General features: G+C 41.6%; 1 protein-coding gene across 1 annotated transcript in view; it reads right to left on the bottom strand.

The window, feature by feature from the left end:
- PIK3C2G (phosphatidylinositol-4-phosphate 3-kinase catalytic subunit type 2 gamma) overlaps window positions 1-13,692 on the bottom strand; it is a 181,164-nt gene that overhangs the window by 12,710 nt on the left and 154,762 nt on the right. The window contains exon 31 of the mRNA XM_063395184.1: window positions 7,785-7,867. Within this exon, the coding sequence (XP_063251254.1) occupies window positions 7,785-7,867 (83 nt within the window). The remainder of the gene's footprint in view (window positions 1-7,784; window positions 7,868-13,692) is intronic.

Here is a 13,692-nt window from a genome sequence, read left to right as displayed (position 1 = left end):
AGTGATCCCTGGAGGCTGGGCAAGATAACTCATGGTATTCAAAACAGCCGTGATCAGGCAGCTGATCCATCACAACCAGATGGAAATGTGACTCCAGCACATCACAGAGGTAAACATCTCAGTTTCAAACTGATCCCAAGGCACAGAGACAGCGGGATTTTCAAAAGAAGCAGGAATTATTTGTTAAAGATTAAAAAAAATAAAATTGTGATTATTTTTTTAAAGGAGAGAGTTCTGGGAAACAGAGGGGATGCCAAAAGACTCAGAGTTTTCTAAGAATCATGTAAAAAATGCATCTTATCTGCTTCAGCCATTAGGAGGAAAGCTCATCTATCTCTGCTTACATGAAGTAAATAAAATTAAGGCTGGCTTAGTATACCCAGAAGATGATCAAATGGGTTTCTCTCCCAAGCCTTTATTTCTACAGAGCTCTGAAACCAGAAAGTTGGAGAATTGCACTGAAATTTATCTCTGATGCCCCACTGAAAAAGAATAATTTACTGTCCTGATGATCCAGAAGGAGTTGTGGATCAGGACAGACTCAATCCCAAATGGAGTGGGGATGAGTCTGGAGAACCACAGGAGTGTAACTTGATCTAAAACAGGATCCTGCCCTTTAGAGATCCTTGGCAGCAGGCAAGGAGGACTAGAATTTAGCTCCAGCAAGAAATGACACAACTTGGCGTGTGTTTATTACTGTTTCTGAGCAAGCAACAAAGAAAAAGACATCATAGAATGGGTTCTGTCCCTACCCAACTCACTCAGAGCTGAATTCCATCTCCTGAGCTCTGACAAACTTCTGACCCTTCACTGATGCCTGGGACTCGATTACTGTGTGCTCCTCGTGGCACCATGTGGGCATAAAGAACTTTCCAAGGCTGGAAAAGTAAGATAAAGCAGAAGTGGGAATGTATGGAGCAAATGTACAGCTCCCAGTGAAAGATTTGTGGGAGAATCACACAAATGATTTTTTTCTGAAAGAAAAGGTAACATGTTCTAGATTTCTGAACCACGTGCTGCATTGCTATCTTTAAGACAGTTAAATCCACTGGGTTTTTTGTGTTTTTTGTTTATTTTTTTAAATAGATGAGAGAAATCATGGCTCAAAGGTCAGTCATGCTTTAAAACTCTATTATACTGTGGATGAGCAATGTTGGTTCAGGGTAGTTGTTCCATGTTGTAGAATGCAGAGAGTGGATTTCATGAACAAGTCTCGGAAGCTTTTATTTCAGAATTACCACCAAGCCCATAAAGAAACTAAATTCCATTGCTTTCAACCCTGTATTATTGTTGTGCTTGGAACACTCAATTTTCAGATGAATATTTAGTCACAGAGTCTATGACACAGGCTGAGATAAGAATGATCTTGTTTTGACCCTTAGAAACATAGATCCCAGAATTTCTTTTGAATGAAGTACAAAGGAGAACAAATACTTAAGACAAATCCCCATTTCACTTTCCTTTTGAAATTACTCAGGATTAAGAGCATTGCTGCCCGTTAGAGGGCATGAAAGGAAATTAGCCTTTGAGAAAAGAAACAGAAGAAAAGATTTTTTTTGTTTCTATCTCTTTGCCACAGAGTCTTTTCTCTCCTTGCCTGGGCCCATGTAGTAAGTGAATATAAAAATGTGTAAAGAAACAGTGAGACTGTGTCTTCATTCTGCACTGCTTTTCTTCTCAATTTCTTAATTAGTTACTAAAGTCTGCATATGCCTATCTTTAATTTCTCCAGCTGTACAATCTCCCTGCACTTTTCCTTTGGTTATTCTACAGCATGCAATCTCCTCGTGTAAGAAAGCATTTCATTACATGAGGCTTGCAATTTCTGCTCCTTAATTAGCTCTCATTAATTCTACTTATGCTCTGGCTCAATGTTCTTAATAATTCCTCTTGAACCTTCCTGTCTTCTCCCTTAAATATTTGCACAATTGACTCGTGTCCTCGTTAGTCTGTTCTTAACTAAGTTTTAGTAACAATAAATCACTCCTGAAGAATCAATCGCTCCCCAGCAACCCTACTGAGAATTGTTCTTTGAACTTGTATTCTAGTTAAAAAAAACACATCCTGAGAGGAATAGTTTACTATCAAAGCCTTATAAAGATGAATTACTTCATTTCTGCCCCACAACACCAGGATCTGGCCTTTCTCATTGGCATCTCCTGTAGCAACCTTGTGTCTCACCATGGGCTTGTTTTATCTTCACATTACTGTGGGATACAGATCTCTCCCTCCCCGAGGAAATATTTTTCATTTGTCCAAGCTAGTTGCAGGCTTCTGGAAATTACTTTATTCTCTTGATCTTGCTCTGCCTGCACTATTATTTTTAATGTTTTCTTCATTTGCAAGCAGTGGCAAATCTAATTTTTGTTCGCCTTCATCTCCCAGATCACTCATATTATTAAACAGAACTCACTGTTTGTTATTTTTTTTTATTCTTTTCTTATTCAACACGTATCAACTATGTAGAGAATTACTTATTTAAAAATGAGCAGTTAGAATTTAGAGCTGAGGCAGTACTGTGACTGTGACAGATTAAAGGGTTTAACAAGAAATAATAACAGAACTTTCTGTACAACATATTTGTCAAACACCTTTCAAAACAAATATGTTTGAATCCAACAGTAATCCCTGTGCCACAAGAACAGACCTCATCTCTTTCCCATTTTAAACTACTGCTGAGTTGTAGTACCCTTTGTTTAGAGGAGTTCAGCTAATTTTCAGTCTCAAGGAGAACACAGCTTATCTGAGCTAATTTCCTTTCACTTTAAAAGAATTTCTGTGAATATAAAATTAAATAAAAATTCTTTATAAGGTAGAGTTAGCACAAGAGCTTTCTTCCCATGACTTTTTATTTTGTTTTCCTGTGCCAGAGTAAGGAGAACTTCACCTGAATGTTACCTCTCTCCATCACCAAGCTGCTGATTTAATTCTGTCACTGATACTCTCTGGATAACTTTGTTCAGCTCAAAATGATTTTTTTTTCACTTGTTTTCCACCCCTGCCTTGCCTACCTGTGCACCTCCATTCCAATCCCTGTTGGCTGCAGTAAGGAAAGCAGTACACATTCATAATATTCTGAAAGGATAATGTGGCTCTTTATTTCACTAGCAGGCACTGTGTTGTTGGCAGGCTGTATATATTTTCCATTTAAATCCATATAATGATAGTCATAAAGTGTAAAATTTAGTGAGCCCATGAGAGGATTGATGGGAACCAAGACTGAACAAAGATCTCCAATCCTGTCCCAGCTCACAAAAATCCAGAAAAGTCAACAGAGCATCTGCCTGTACTGTAGGTGGGAACATCCCTGTATCCCTGTGCTGCAGGCTTAGACTTCATTCCTTTGGATTTGGGAAAGATTGGCTCCCACCTCTCTCCCCAGCACATTTAAACCATGGCATCTCACAAACATTTCTGGAGGCAATTTGTACTCTCACGGCGTAGGACACGAAATGCAGAGAGGCTGGGTGTGTGTGTAAGCCTAAAGCTGATTACAAATTCGTCACCCACATATCAGCAATCCCAGAATCATTAATCACCAGGAGTTGTACATGACAGCTTCAGAGCTTTTATAAAAAGAAAGCTGGAAGTACTTTTGCAAAGAACTGTAGGAGTTTATTTTTTCTTCCAGCAAATTTCCCCCCTGCAAAATTGGTTCTGAATTCATCGCCCACGCACTCTTTCCTGAATTCTAGTAACATTTTACATTTACTGGCATGAGGTTCAGGATAACTTGGCTTTGTTTCTCCTCCCCTCTACCCCTGAGGTGTTACTCTGTCCAGAAGAAGTAATGGGCAAAAATGTTCAGCGAAGAGAACTGAATGTTTAGCTGCTTATCTAGGAAAACAGGGCATGCCTGAAGTCATGGCAATGAAGTCAGTGGCAAAAGCAGGCTTCCTCCTGAGCCAGTGCTGAACCACTGTTCCCTCTGCTTGTCCATGAAGCAGACAAGGAAATATGTTAGAAACCTCTTTCTGGATGTCAGCAATGGCCATTTCTGTTGCCTCTGGTCATTTTTTGAGGAGTGAGCAAGCCCACCAGCAGTAGCCTGGCTGTTTGTGGCTGTTTGGAGTTAAGCAGCCCATAGTCAGCCCTGTGTGAGACCTGCTGGGCTCTGGATATCTCCCACTCTCTGTGGTGCTTAATGAAGGTGAACAGAACTGGACTGGAACATCTCAAGTTCAAAACCTACATGCATTTCAATAAATCCATCTCCAGCTCTGCACAAGCCTACATTTTTAAGGTCGAGCAGCATTCCCCCTGAGCTCCTGTTCCTGCCTACTGCTGCTTTTCTGGGTATTGTGCTGCCACAATTGGACTATTCTTGTTCTAAGGTAAAAAATCCTTTCAGAGGTCAAAACAAACCTCCCCTGGGGCTCCTTTCGATTCCTCCTGAGACCACTTAGTGCACTTTGCCAGGTACTGCACTATTGTCTTTATAGTGCCTGCCCTGTCTCACCCTTCCACCTGCTACATCCTCCATGTCTGCAGAGGTAAACTCTCCAAATCTCTAAGGTTTTCACCCCTACACAAATGTTCCTTCTACCCCAGCTACACTTTATTAATGCAATATTTCCTGTAGTCCCTATGCATAAAGCGCCCAGTGCTGCACTGTCTGCATTTGAGAGGAGCAAGCAATGCCCCAACAAGCTGACTTCAAGTCATGTTTAAAAAATTGCATTTTATTGGCATCTTGGCTTTTCTATGTTTGGAAATTGAATTGAAAGTTATTTTTCTCAGCAATCATGGTGATGCCATTCAAATCGTGAGTAGAAGCAGTGAGCCACCTGACTTACAGAATCTCAGGATTCAAATGAAACTATGAATTGCAGAGCGAAATCTTGAGACTGAAGCATTTTTAGTATCTTATAAATATCTGTTTAACAGAACTTGTCTTCATTGTGCACCCACAGCCTTAAACTGTAGGCAAACATTACCAACCAGTCTTAACATCTCTGTGTTCAAACAGTTTCCTTGGCTGAAAGTATTTCCTTAGTGAAAAAAAAAATCCAGCTTTTTCTTTGCAGAAGGTTAGATTAGATTAATGGCCCTTTCCAGTCACAAAATCCATAAGGCTGTTCTCTGTTATTTGTCTTTGCAGAAATTTTGATAGAGTTTTCTTCAAGCAGGACTGGCTTTTTTTACACATGACTGAAATACTGCAGCAGTGAGGGAGAGGACACTCTGAAGCTGATCCAGGGATGAGAGCTGTGCATCTGCAGCAAATCTGGCACGTGTGGATACATCAGATCCAAAGGATCTGAGCCCATGCATGCACCCACATTTACCAGACCCCTGCTAGGTCTGCACCCCACCAGTGCTCTCTCCACTGCTGCAGATTTTTTTCTCCAGGACACCCCACGTGAATGGGCAAATTTCCTTCAGGAAAAATTCCTGCAAAGTTATAGCACTGCAGTCTTCTGGCTTTGTCCTTTAAAGAGCCAGTGTGACACCTGAGAGTGGCTATAAAAAATACCAGCTCCTTAGGGAGTCTCTTGTGCATTGGATATCAATATAGGATTTGCACAGCAGGATCTAGGTCTCCTAGTAAAGCTCCTAGAAGTAAACCCATACAAACACTAAATCAAATTTATTTACGTGGATCAAAAGTCTCTGTCACAATTCCTGTCGGTTCTGTGAAGCTACATTTGGGATTAATTTGGCCTACTACAATTATTTTCACATCTGAACATGTCATAAAATCTCTTTAGAGAGATAAATTAAATAGGGAAGAGCAGAACAAAAATTATTTACTATAAATTATGAAATAAAACAAGATAGCAAAGCAATGTTGGCACAGATGAACTACTAAAATATAATTAGTGTGACTCTGCAAAAGAATGAATATACCTGAAATAGCTTTAACATGTCTTGAATAAGATATGATCTTGGCATACTTCTAAAATCCCTGTTCAGCTCAACCAAAAAAAGAAGAGGAAAGGAAAAAGAAAAGAGGACACATCAGAAAGATTGATTTATATGGCTGGGAAGCAGAGAAGATTACTGATGGGATAAAGAGCCTTCCTGTTATAGGTTACTGGTCTGAAGGCAGTCCAGTACCACAGTACCCTGAAGCACAATTTCATATTTCAGATCAGACGACAAAGGATGGATGGGCAGGTGGAAGAAAGAATTGGAAGCCCAGGATTTAAAAACATGATTTCCTAATTTAGGCTGCCACAATAATGACCTTATTTTCAGGTCATGAATCATTGTTAGCCTTACTGAACAGGACTCCTGCCACTTCTCTGCAAACTCACCAAAATGGGCTTGATTTAGGCTACCTGCTTCAAAAGCAGCACAGTAACTTCAAGTTGTATTGTCCCTTTCCATAATGAAGTGAACTGAACCCAGGATTTTATGTTTGCACTACACAGCTATCTGTGCTGTAATTTACTTTCATTTAACTAAAATGGCCAGAACTTCCTAACAACACAGTTAGGAGCCTACACACTTAAAATGATGGAAACAAGGAGAAAGAAAAACTAATTTCAACACCTGCAAATTGTTTGTGTACATCTCCACATCACCTGCTTGAAGTCTCAATGATATCATCAGCATGGCAATCACTTAAATATTCCTCTCCCACCAATTAGAACTTTACCAGAAATTTATCAAAGATTTAAAAAGCTCAACAGAAAAAAGAAAGAGGGTCTTGTGCTACATCCTGAAGGTAAAGTTTGTATAAATTGGACTTGTCAGCAGAGGCTGATCTCACCTGTCAAAGTGGCACACAGGACACAGAAAACAAGTCTCAGGACAGAGATGTATTGAATGTTAGAGACTAGAATGGAGATGCTTGAATTGCAAATGAGAAGCCAGAGTGGCCAGCAGAGAACAGTCAGAGCTATGTAAGCCTCATGTGTCTCATACCTCTGATTAAACAATCAGCCTCATTATCTTACTGGCTGGTGCTCACATGAGCCCCTCAGTTTGGTCCCATTTAGGAAAAGGAATTGCAATCCAGTTTGGGATGGAGGTGGCACAGAGCATGCACTGAGAACCCACAACAGCTAATAAATGCTCTAATCCCCTAGCTAAACAAAGAAAGGCTCTCTTGCCACAGCCATTGCTTGGGATGTGAGCCATGGGAATTCCAAAGCACATCCAGGCATGGAATTCACTGTGGAGCAGCTGACACACCCCTCCAGTGAGAGATCACACTTCACACATCAACTGCATCTCTGGAGCCACCCTCAGCAGCCAATTCCACCTGCAGGAATCCTGTGCTGCAGGAGCACTGCCAGCTTCCCCTCCTGCAGCCTGGCTCCAGGAACACTCAACATTTACCTCTCAGCCTCCTGACAGTGCTACAAAGCTGAGCATCACATCTCCAAATGACACTGCTCCTTAAAATACAGCACTCTGCTGAGCTCTTCCCTCTTCACAGACAGTCAGGCTGGACTAGAAGGAATGTCTGGGTAATCAATCCACAGTGCCAGGCTGACATGCTGCAAAAAGTCATGCTGCTGCATGATGCCTTCTGTCTGACTGCTATCAAGATGTGCCAGCTGAGAGGGCCAAAACAGGTTCAAAATTGGTTTTCTTGGAAAAGGCCATTACCAGCCATTAAGGAAAATCAGTTTCTGTATCTGTCTCACACCTGCAACCACACTGAGTACGCTCAAAGGGAAAAAACCAATTGTAAAATCATGACAGAACAGCACTATCACTACTTTGAGCTGAAATTAGTTATCCCAGAAAGGCTGTTGGAAGATGAATGTTTTCACAGCACTCTGCAAAGGCAAGGACTTCTGAGTTATACATCCTGATAAAATACTCACAATGTTCCTCATGTGTTTCAGCATTATTGTCAGATGGGTGTTCTCGTAGGAGATGACCAGCTGTACTCCAGGCTGCTGACCAGCTAAAAAAGACCAGACACCTTGATTATTTTTTCAGTTAACAGCTTAGAGGAAGTAGATCTCTAAAATATTGAAGTACACATTAGTTAACATATAAAAACCTGCTGTGTGCTTAAATCAGGGATGAAATTAGAAAACATGGATAAGGAGTGTGATGGAAGTAAGTGGTCTGACATGCAGTGCTCATTTTCTTTCTTGTTTGTTAGCTGCCAGTGAGATTTTCTGTTTAGTAATTGCCATCAATCTGAAATTCAGTGGGAAATTTATGCCTGAGTGACAAATAATTGGGATTTTTTTTTTGGCAGTCACTGAGGACACTATTCACCATTGTTGCAGTTCTGTCTGGTTAAACACTGGATTTTTTTTTTCCAGTTCCCAAGAGGAAAAAAAAAAAAAGGGAAAAAAGGAAAAAAAGAGCAAGTTTCCCGACCAGTTCCAAAACAAGTTAGAGAAACAACATCATATATAAATTCTCCCTTACTCATTCTGTACTTGTGTTCCAGGCTGGTTTTCATGCAGCCCATTGCTTTCATAGATTTTCTGACTAAGATGCACTTTAGGAGTCTGATACAATTCCCACTGAAAAAAGCCATTTTTCATTTTCCAAGCAAGAAGAATCAGCTCATAATGTGGAAGAAGTGACTAAGCAAATCCTGCTGCACCTTTCTGCTGGAGGCACAGAGCCAGCTGCCTTCACTGCCAAAAAGGTGTGTCCTTGTAGCTGGGTAAGCAACGTGCTTTACCTGCCCTGCAGAGACAGCAGGCAAACACAGCACAGGGAAGAAGCCTTTTACCACTGTAAATCAGGTAATTGTGAACACAACCCCTCCTCAAAATCCATCTGACCTCCTGATCTTGCAGAGTTTCACCTGAGCAGGGGCTGAGGAGCTGGGCTGGAGCCACTTTGCACCACCTGGTCACCAAGGACAGCCCAGACAGTGCCTGTGTGAAGTTGCCTGGTTTTACTCAGGCAAATAGGGCTACATTTAATTAGACCAAAGCTGTATTAGAACCATTAATTTACCTAAAAACTAAGAACTCAATCCTGCTAAGCTTACATCACAACAAGGGTGTCTCAGGAGCTGGGCTCTGCTCTCCCACCTCCCTGTTAAAACAGTAGCTGAGCTTGAGACCTCAGACAGAGAAGTTCTGCTCTTCATCCTGCACCCTGGGATCTGTCCCTGACACACCAGCCCTGAGCCCACTGCAGGGGGAATAACAACACGAGACAAGACAACACAGTGGTAATTAATGCTTTAAATAGAAACACATCTTCTGAGAAGCAGAGGCAAAGGATGATGAGAATGTCAGACTAGCCATCACACACCAGTCATGCACTGCCACAGGAGGTTTTTTAGGGAGTACCAGCCCTGTTCCTCAGGCAGCAGGAGGGTTCCCACTGCCCCTTCCAGACATCTGGGCACTCCCTGTCTCACCCTTGCCCTCTCCTCCCCACACCTCCCCAGAGGTAAGAGCTCCCCAGGGCTCTCACAGCCAGCAAGAAATCCAACTCCCTGATGAGGGGCTTGGAACACAAACCCTGTGAGGAACAATTAAGGGAGCTGGGGTTGTTTATTCTGGAGAGAAGGAGACTCAGAGGTGACCTCATCACTCTCTACAGCTCCCTGAAGGGTGGTTGTATCAGGTGGGGTTTGGTCTCTTTCTCCAGGTAGGCACTGACAGAAAGAGAGGACACAGTCTCAAGCTGCGTCAAGGGAAATATAGGTTGGATATCAGAAAAAAGTTTTTCAAGGAAAGTTTTTCTGCCCAGGGAGGTGGTGGAGTCACCATCCTTGGATGTGTTTAAAGAAAAACTGGATGTGGCACTCAGTGCCATGGTTTGGTTGAGGTGTTAGGGCTGGGTTGGACAAGATGATCTTGGAGGTCTCTTCCAACCAAGTCACTCTGAATTCTGTGAATTCCCTCTGCTCAGCAGAGGGGGCAACACAGGGGGTGTTGTAATGGATGAGCCACATTTGGCTGTATTTTTCTGAAGAAACAAAATGTGTAATCTCTGGAGCAAGCAGAGACTGAAATAACTGCTCAGCAGACACAGTGACAGAGGTGTCATGTACCACTGACAGCCAGAGAGCCAGAGTAATTGCCATTTATCCTAGGGAAGGGAACTGGAATGAATTAGCAATAACACAGTGTGTACATGCAACTGCCATAATATAATTTTTCCAGGCAGTCTGGATACCAACACTACTGAGTTTATGATGCTTGGAATTTCAGAATATGAATCCATCTCTAATTTCCCCCTTTAGAGACTACAAAAATATATTTTTAATCACATCCTAAGTAGAGAAGGGCCTGAAACGCTCTTGAAGAATTGAAATCTCAGGAAGAAATCACTAAGCTGGGACTTAGAAGGATGAGCAGCAGCTCTTCATTTGTTATTCTCCCTTATGAACTTTGACAAATCACTTGGCAAGACTCTACCTAATTTCATTTCTTGTGGTATGCAAATAGGAACAGGGAAGGACTGGGGATGAAAACCCCATGAACCAGACAATGCTGAGTTTTTTCCAGGGTAAGAGGAAGCCCATAAAATTCAATTCCTGGTGGTTTTTTTTTTTTTTTTTTTTTTTTTTTTTTTAATGCAAAGCCACTTTACCACTTTTTTTAAAGCTGTGAGTCCTTTTGACTTGAATTTGCAACAGGAAATGTAGAATTGTAGACTATTACACAGTGTAACACAAGGGCAGTTGTGTTTTAACATAAGGGCACGATTCACTTGTGGGGCTCTGTTAATTTTGTGAATTGCAGTGAGTCACCACGAGTGGTTTAGCAAGAGCAACAGATTTCAGAGGCAAAATGACATCATCAGAATCCAGCTGATCACCGAGCCTTCCCTTTCCTACCAGCACTACCAGTGCCTTTGTTTTTCATTAATTTTTACACTGCGGTGCTTATATCCATTGAAGGAATTTCACTGTGGGAATTGGTTTTCATTTTTTCCTTGAAAGTAAGAAATGCAAACAAAAAACCCAAAAACAAACAAACAAGCCAACCAACAAAAAAAAAGGAAAATGCATTTCTAGTTGAATATGCAAAATGAAGTCTCAAACACTCTACAGGCACAACTATTACTGAAATATTTGCTCTTACTATGCAATAAATTGAGTACAACTGGAAAAAAATAAAAGGAAGGGAAATAAAAAATAACAACTTTGATGAGAACACTGTTGCTTATATTTCATAGTAAAACTCAGCTACCGTTAGCTACACTCAGCTGGTATATTTTCCATTTTTCCACAGTCAGTGCTAAATCATATCCTCCTTGAATTCCAGGTGATTTTAGCTTCAAACAATAATAGAATACACGTACAATAATCCCAGTCTATCCAGCCTGGGCAGCTGGACTTGAGCTCAGGCCCTGCACTTTTGGGAAGTGTCACACTCAACTTGCAGCCCATTTTAGACCAGGACCAAGTGCTGGTCTGTTGCAGGTACAGGACAGAGTTGCACTTTCTTTGATTTTTCACTCTCTGGTGTCAAATACCAGATGAGGACCCCTGGAGCAGTTGTAGGTTTTTTTCCTTTCTGATTCGTGCCTGTATAGCCCAATGTTCTAAGCAGAAGTCAGCCACCAGCCCTACTACAGAAAATCCCAAACAATACCAGCTCATAATCTCTTATTGAGGAACATAAACACGAGAAAACTGTGGGTCCTTTTGTCCTTTCAAATGAAGAAATGAAGGCAATTAGCACTCAGATTTCTACTGAAGGTGAAATGATCTTCCCAGTACTCAAGTGTGCAGTTCTTTGCTTTATCTAGATGGTCTTTTCTGGCATGCTGGAGGACTACAAGCTCCATATTCCACCATTTGTGCAATGTTTTCCTTAGCAGTATTTTAAAACAAGCTCTGCATTGCACTGTGCACAACGTTTGAGAAATATAAACTGCGAGGAAGATTCTACTGACAAAATCAATAGGGAAACTGTAACTTAATAATACATTGCATTTCACGTGTGGACTGCAAAGCAATGTGAAGAAACTAATTAACTAAGTGTCAACGCTCTGCCATTAGGGAGCTCAGTGTTATTCTGAATTCTGCACCCTCAGATTTTTCTTAGGCCTTTCTTCTTGGTGACAGCCTGTTTTGACATCTGGCATCAAAGAGCTCTGGAACCCGTTTGGTTTTCCAGGGCTGCTGTTGAACGCCCCAAGCCAACCATCTGCCTGCTTTAGTTAGAGCCTCCAGAGAACCTGACTCCATCCAGTCAGCTCCAGCACACCCAGGGTCTCAGGGCTTGAGCCCTCCAAGCCAAGCACAGGTGCTCATGGGCAAATGTGACTAAATCAGGAAGGCAACTTGTGGCAAAAGCTTTACATCAAGAGTGAGCAACTTCAGAAGATGAAAACACTGTTGGGACATGAGCGAGGGAGCCTTATTCTCCCCTCAGGGACTACTGGTGAGGACTGTGGTTCTGTGTGGAGGGGAAAACCATATTACAACCTCCCTGGAAAGCTTGGACAAGGACACAGAACCTGTTTCCCTGCTGCACCTCAAGGACAGAGACTCGTATAAACACTTGGAACACTAATTAAACGTGCCAGAACTGGGGCTGGGCTCTACAGAGTTATAGCCCATAGCAGAACTAAACCAGTCTGAATTATAAATACTTTCAGGAGATGTAAACTCAAGAGAAGAAAAATAAACAAGTTTGATATAAGACTGTTCTTGATAGGCTTTTCTTTCCTCCTTCCTTTTTTTAGAGGGCTTTTATGAAAGTTTGATTGTGAAATCATTCCTGATATCTGCTCTCACTGCCTTGTAGTGAGCTTGCTATAATGAAAAGCTGACAATATCCAGGATAATTCAGAATTTACCCCACTGAGAGTACTGATTCAGTATTCATGTCAAGTAAATTCAACACTGATTTCCAGTCTCTCTATTGCTGGGAGCAGAGTACAAATTCATAAATTTTAATTTTTATTTTACTTTAGTAAGTGCAATTACCTACAACATTTATAAATTAAAGCAGTGTAAGAAAAAGATGCTGGTTTGATCAAAATTCATAACCTGATCCTATTGGGCATTAATCTTATTTCATATTGATCCTAACCAAGAGAGAGATGATTTTAATTTTGCTTGAGACAGAAGTTACCAGACGCAGGGAAAGCTACAGCCCATATTAAACTTGAGTTATTTTTCAAAACAGACAAATATTAAGACCTCTATAACCTCAGAAAGGAATGAAATTTGTGGGGAAAAAAATGTACCTTTTTTTCATGCCAACCACCTCTTTCCTGCAGGCTCAGTGAACTTCTCCCCAGACAGACTGTGGCATTTCCACAGAATTTATCTTGAAATCAAGAGTGTTTCTGGGCACCCTCAGCCAGCAAGAACCTCTGGGGACACTTTGCTCCTCCCAGCAACTTTTTGTTTGCTACCTTGCACCTTGGCATGACCAGACACCTTCTCCTGCCTTGGCTGGACTTGTGTCTCCTCTGGATCCAACAGTGTGCAGCACACCATGGAACAAAGATTTCAGTGAGCTCACAGGGCCATGGCAGCAGCCTCACTCCAAAGAGGAGGGGAAGAGGAGAAAAACATCTGTGAAACAGATTTCTCAATAGATTTCTCCTGTGGGCAATCAGCACATGCATGGCAGGTCTCTGATAGCTGAGCTCATCTGCTTCCACCTTCACCACTAATGGTGCAGTACCCAGAGCAGCTCAGCCCATGATTCTTGTTCCCTGTTTTTACCAGGTCTAAACTCATTGCTTGGACCTTGTGTGCCCCTGCTGGTTTATCAGGGATCAATAGGGATCAATTTTCTAGGCCAAAAAGAGCTGCTTTTGTTTGTGGTTTGGGTT

The sequence above is a fragment of the Prinia subflava genome, chromosome 4 (genome assembly GCF_021018805.1).
Source record: "Prinia subflava isolate CZ2003 ecotype Zambia chromosome 4, Cam_Psub_1.2, whole genome shotgun sequence".
Lineage (NCBI taxonomy): Eukaryota > Metazoa > Chordata > Aves > Passeriformes > Cisticolidae > Prinia > Prinia subflava.
Note: the sequence above shows the minus strand (reverse complement) of the source record. Positions and strands in the feature narration are given on the sequence as shown.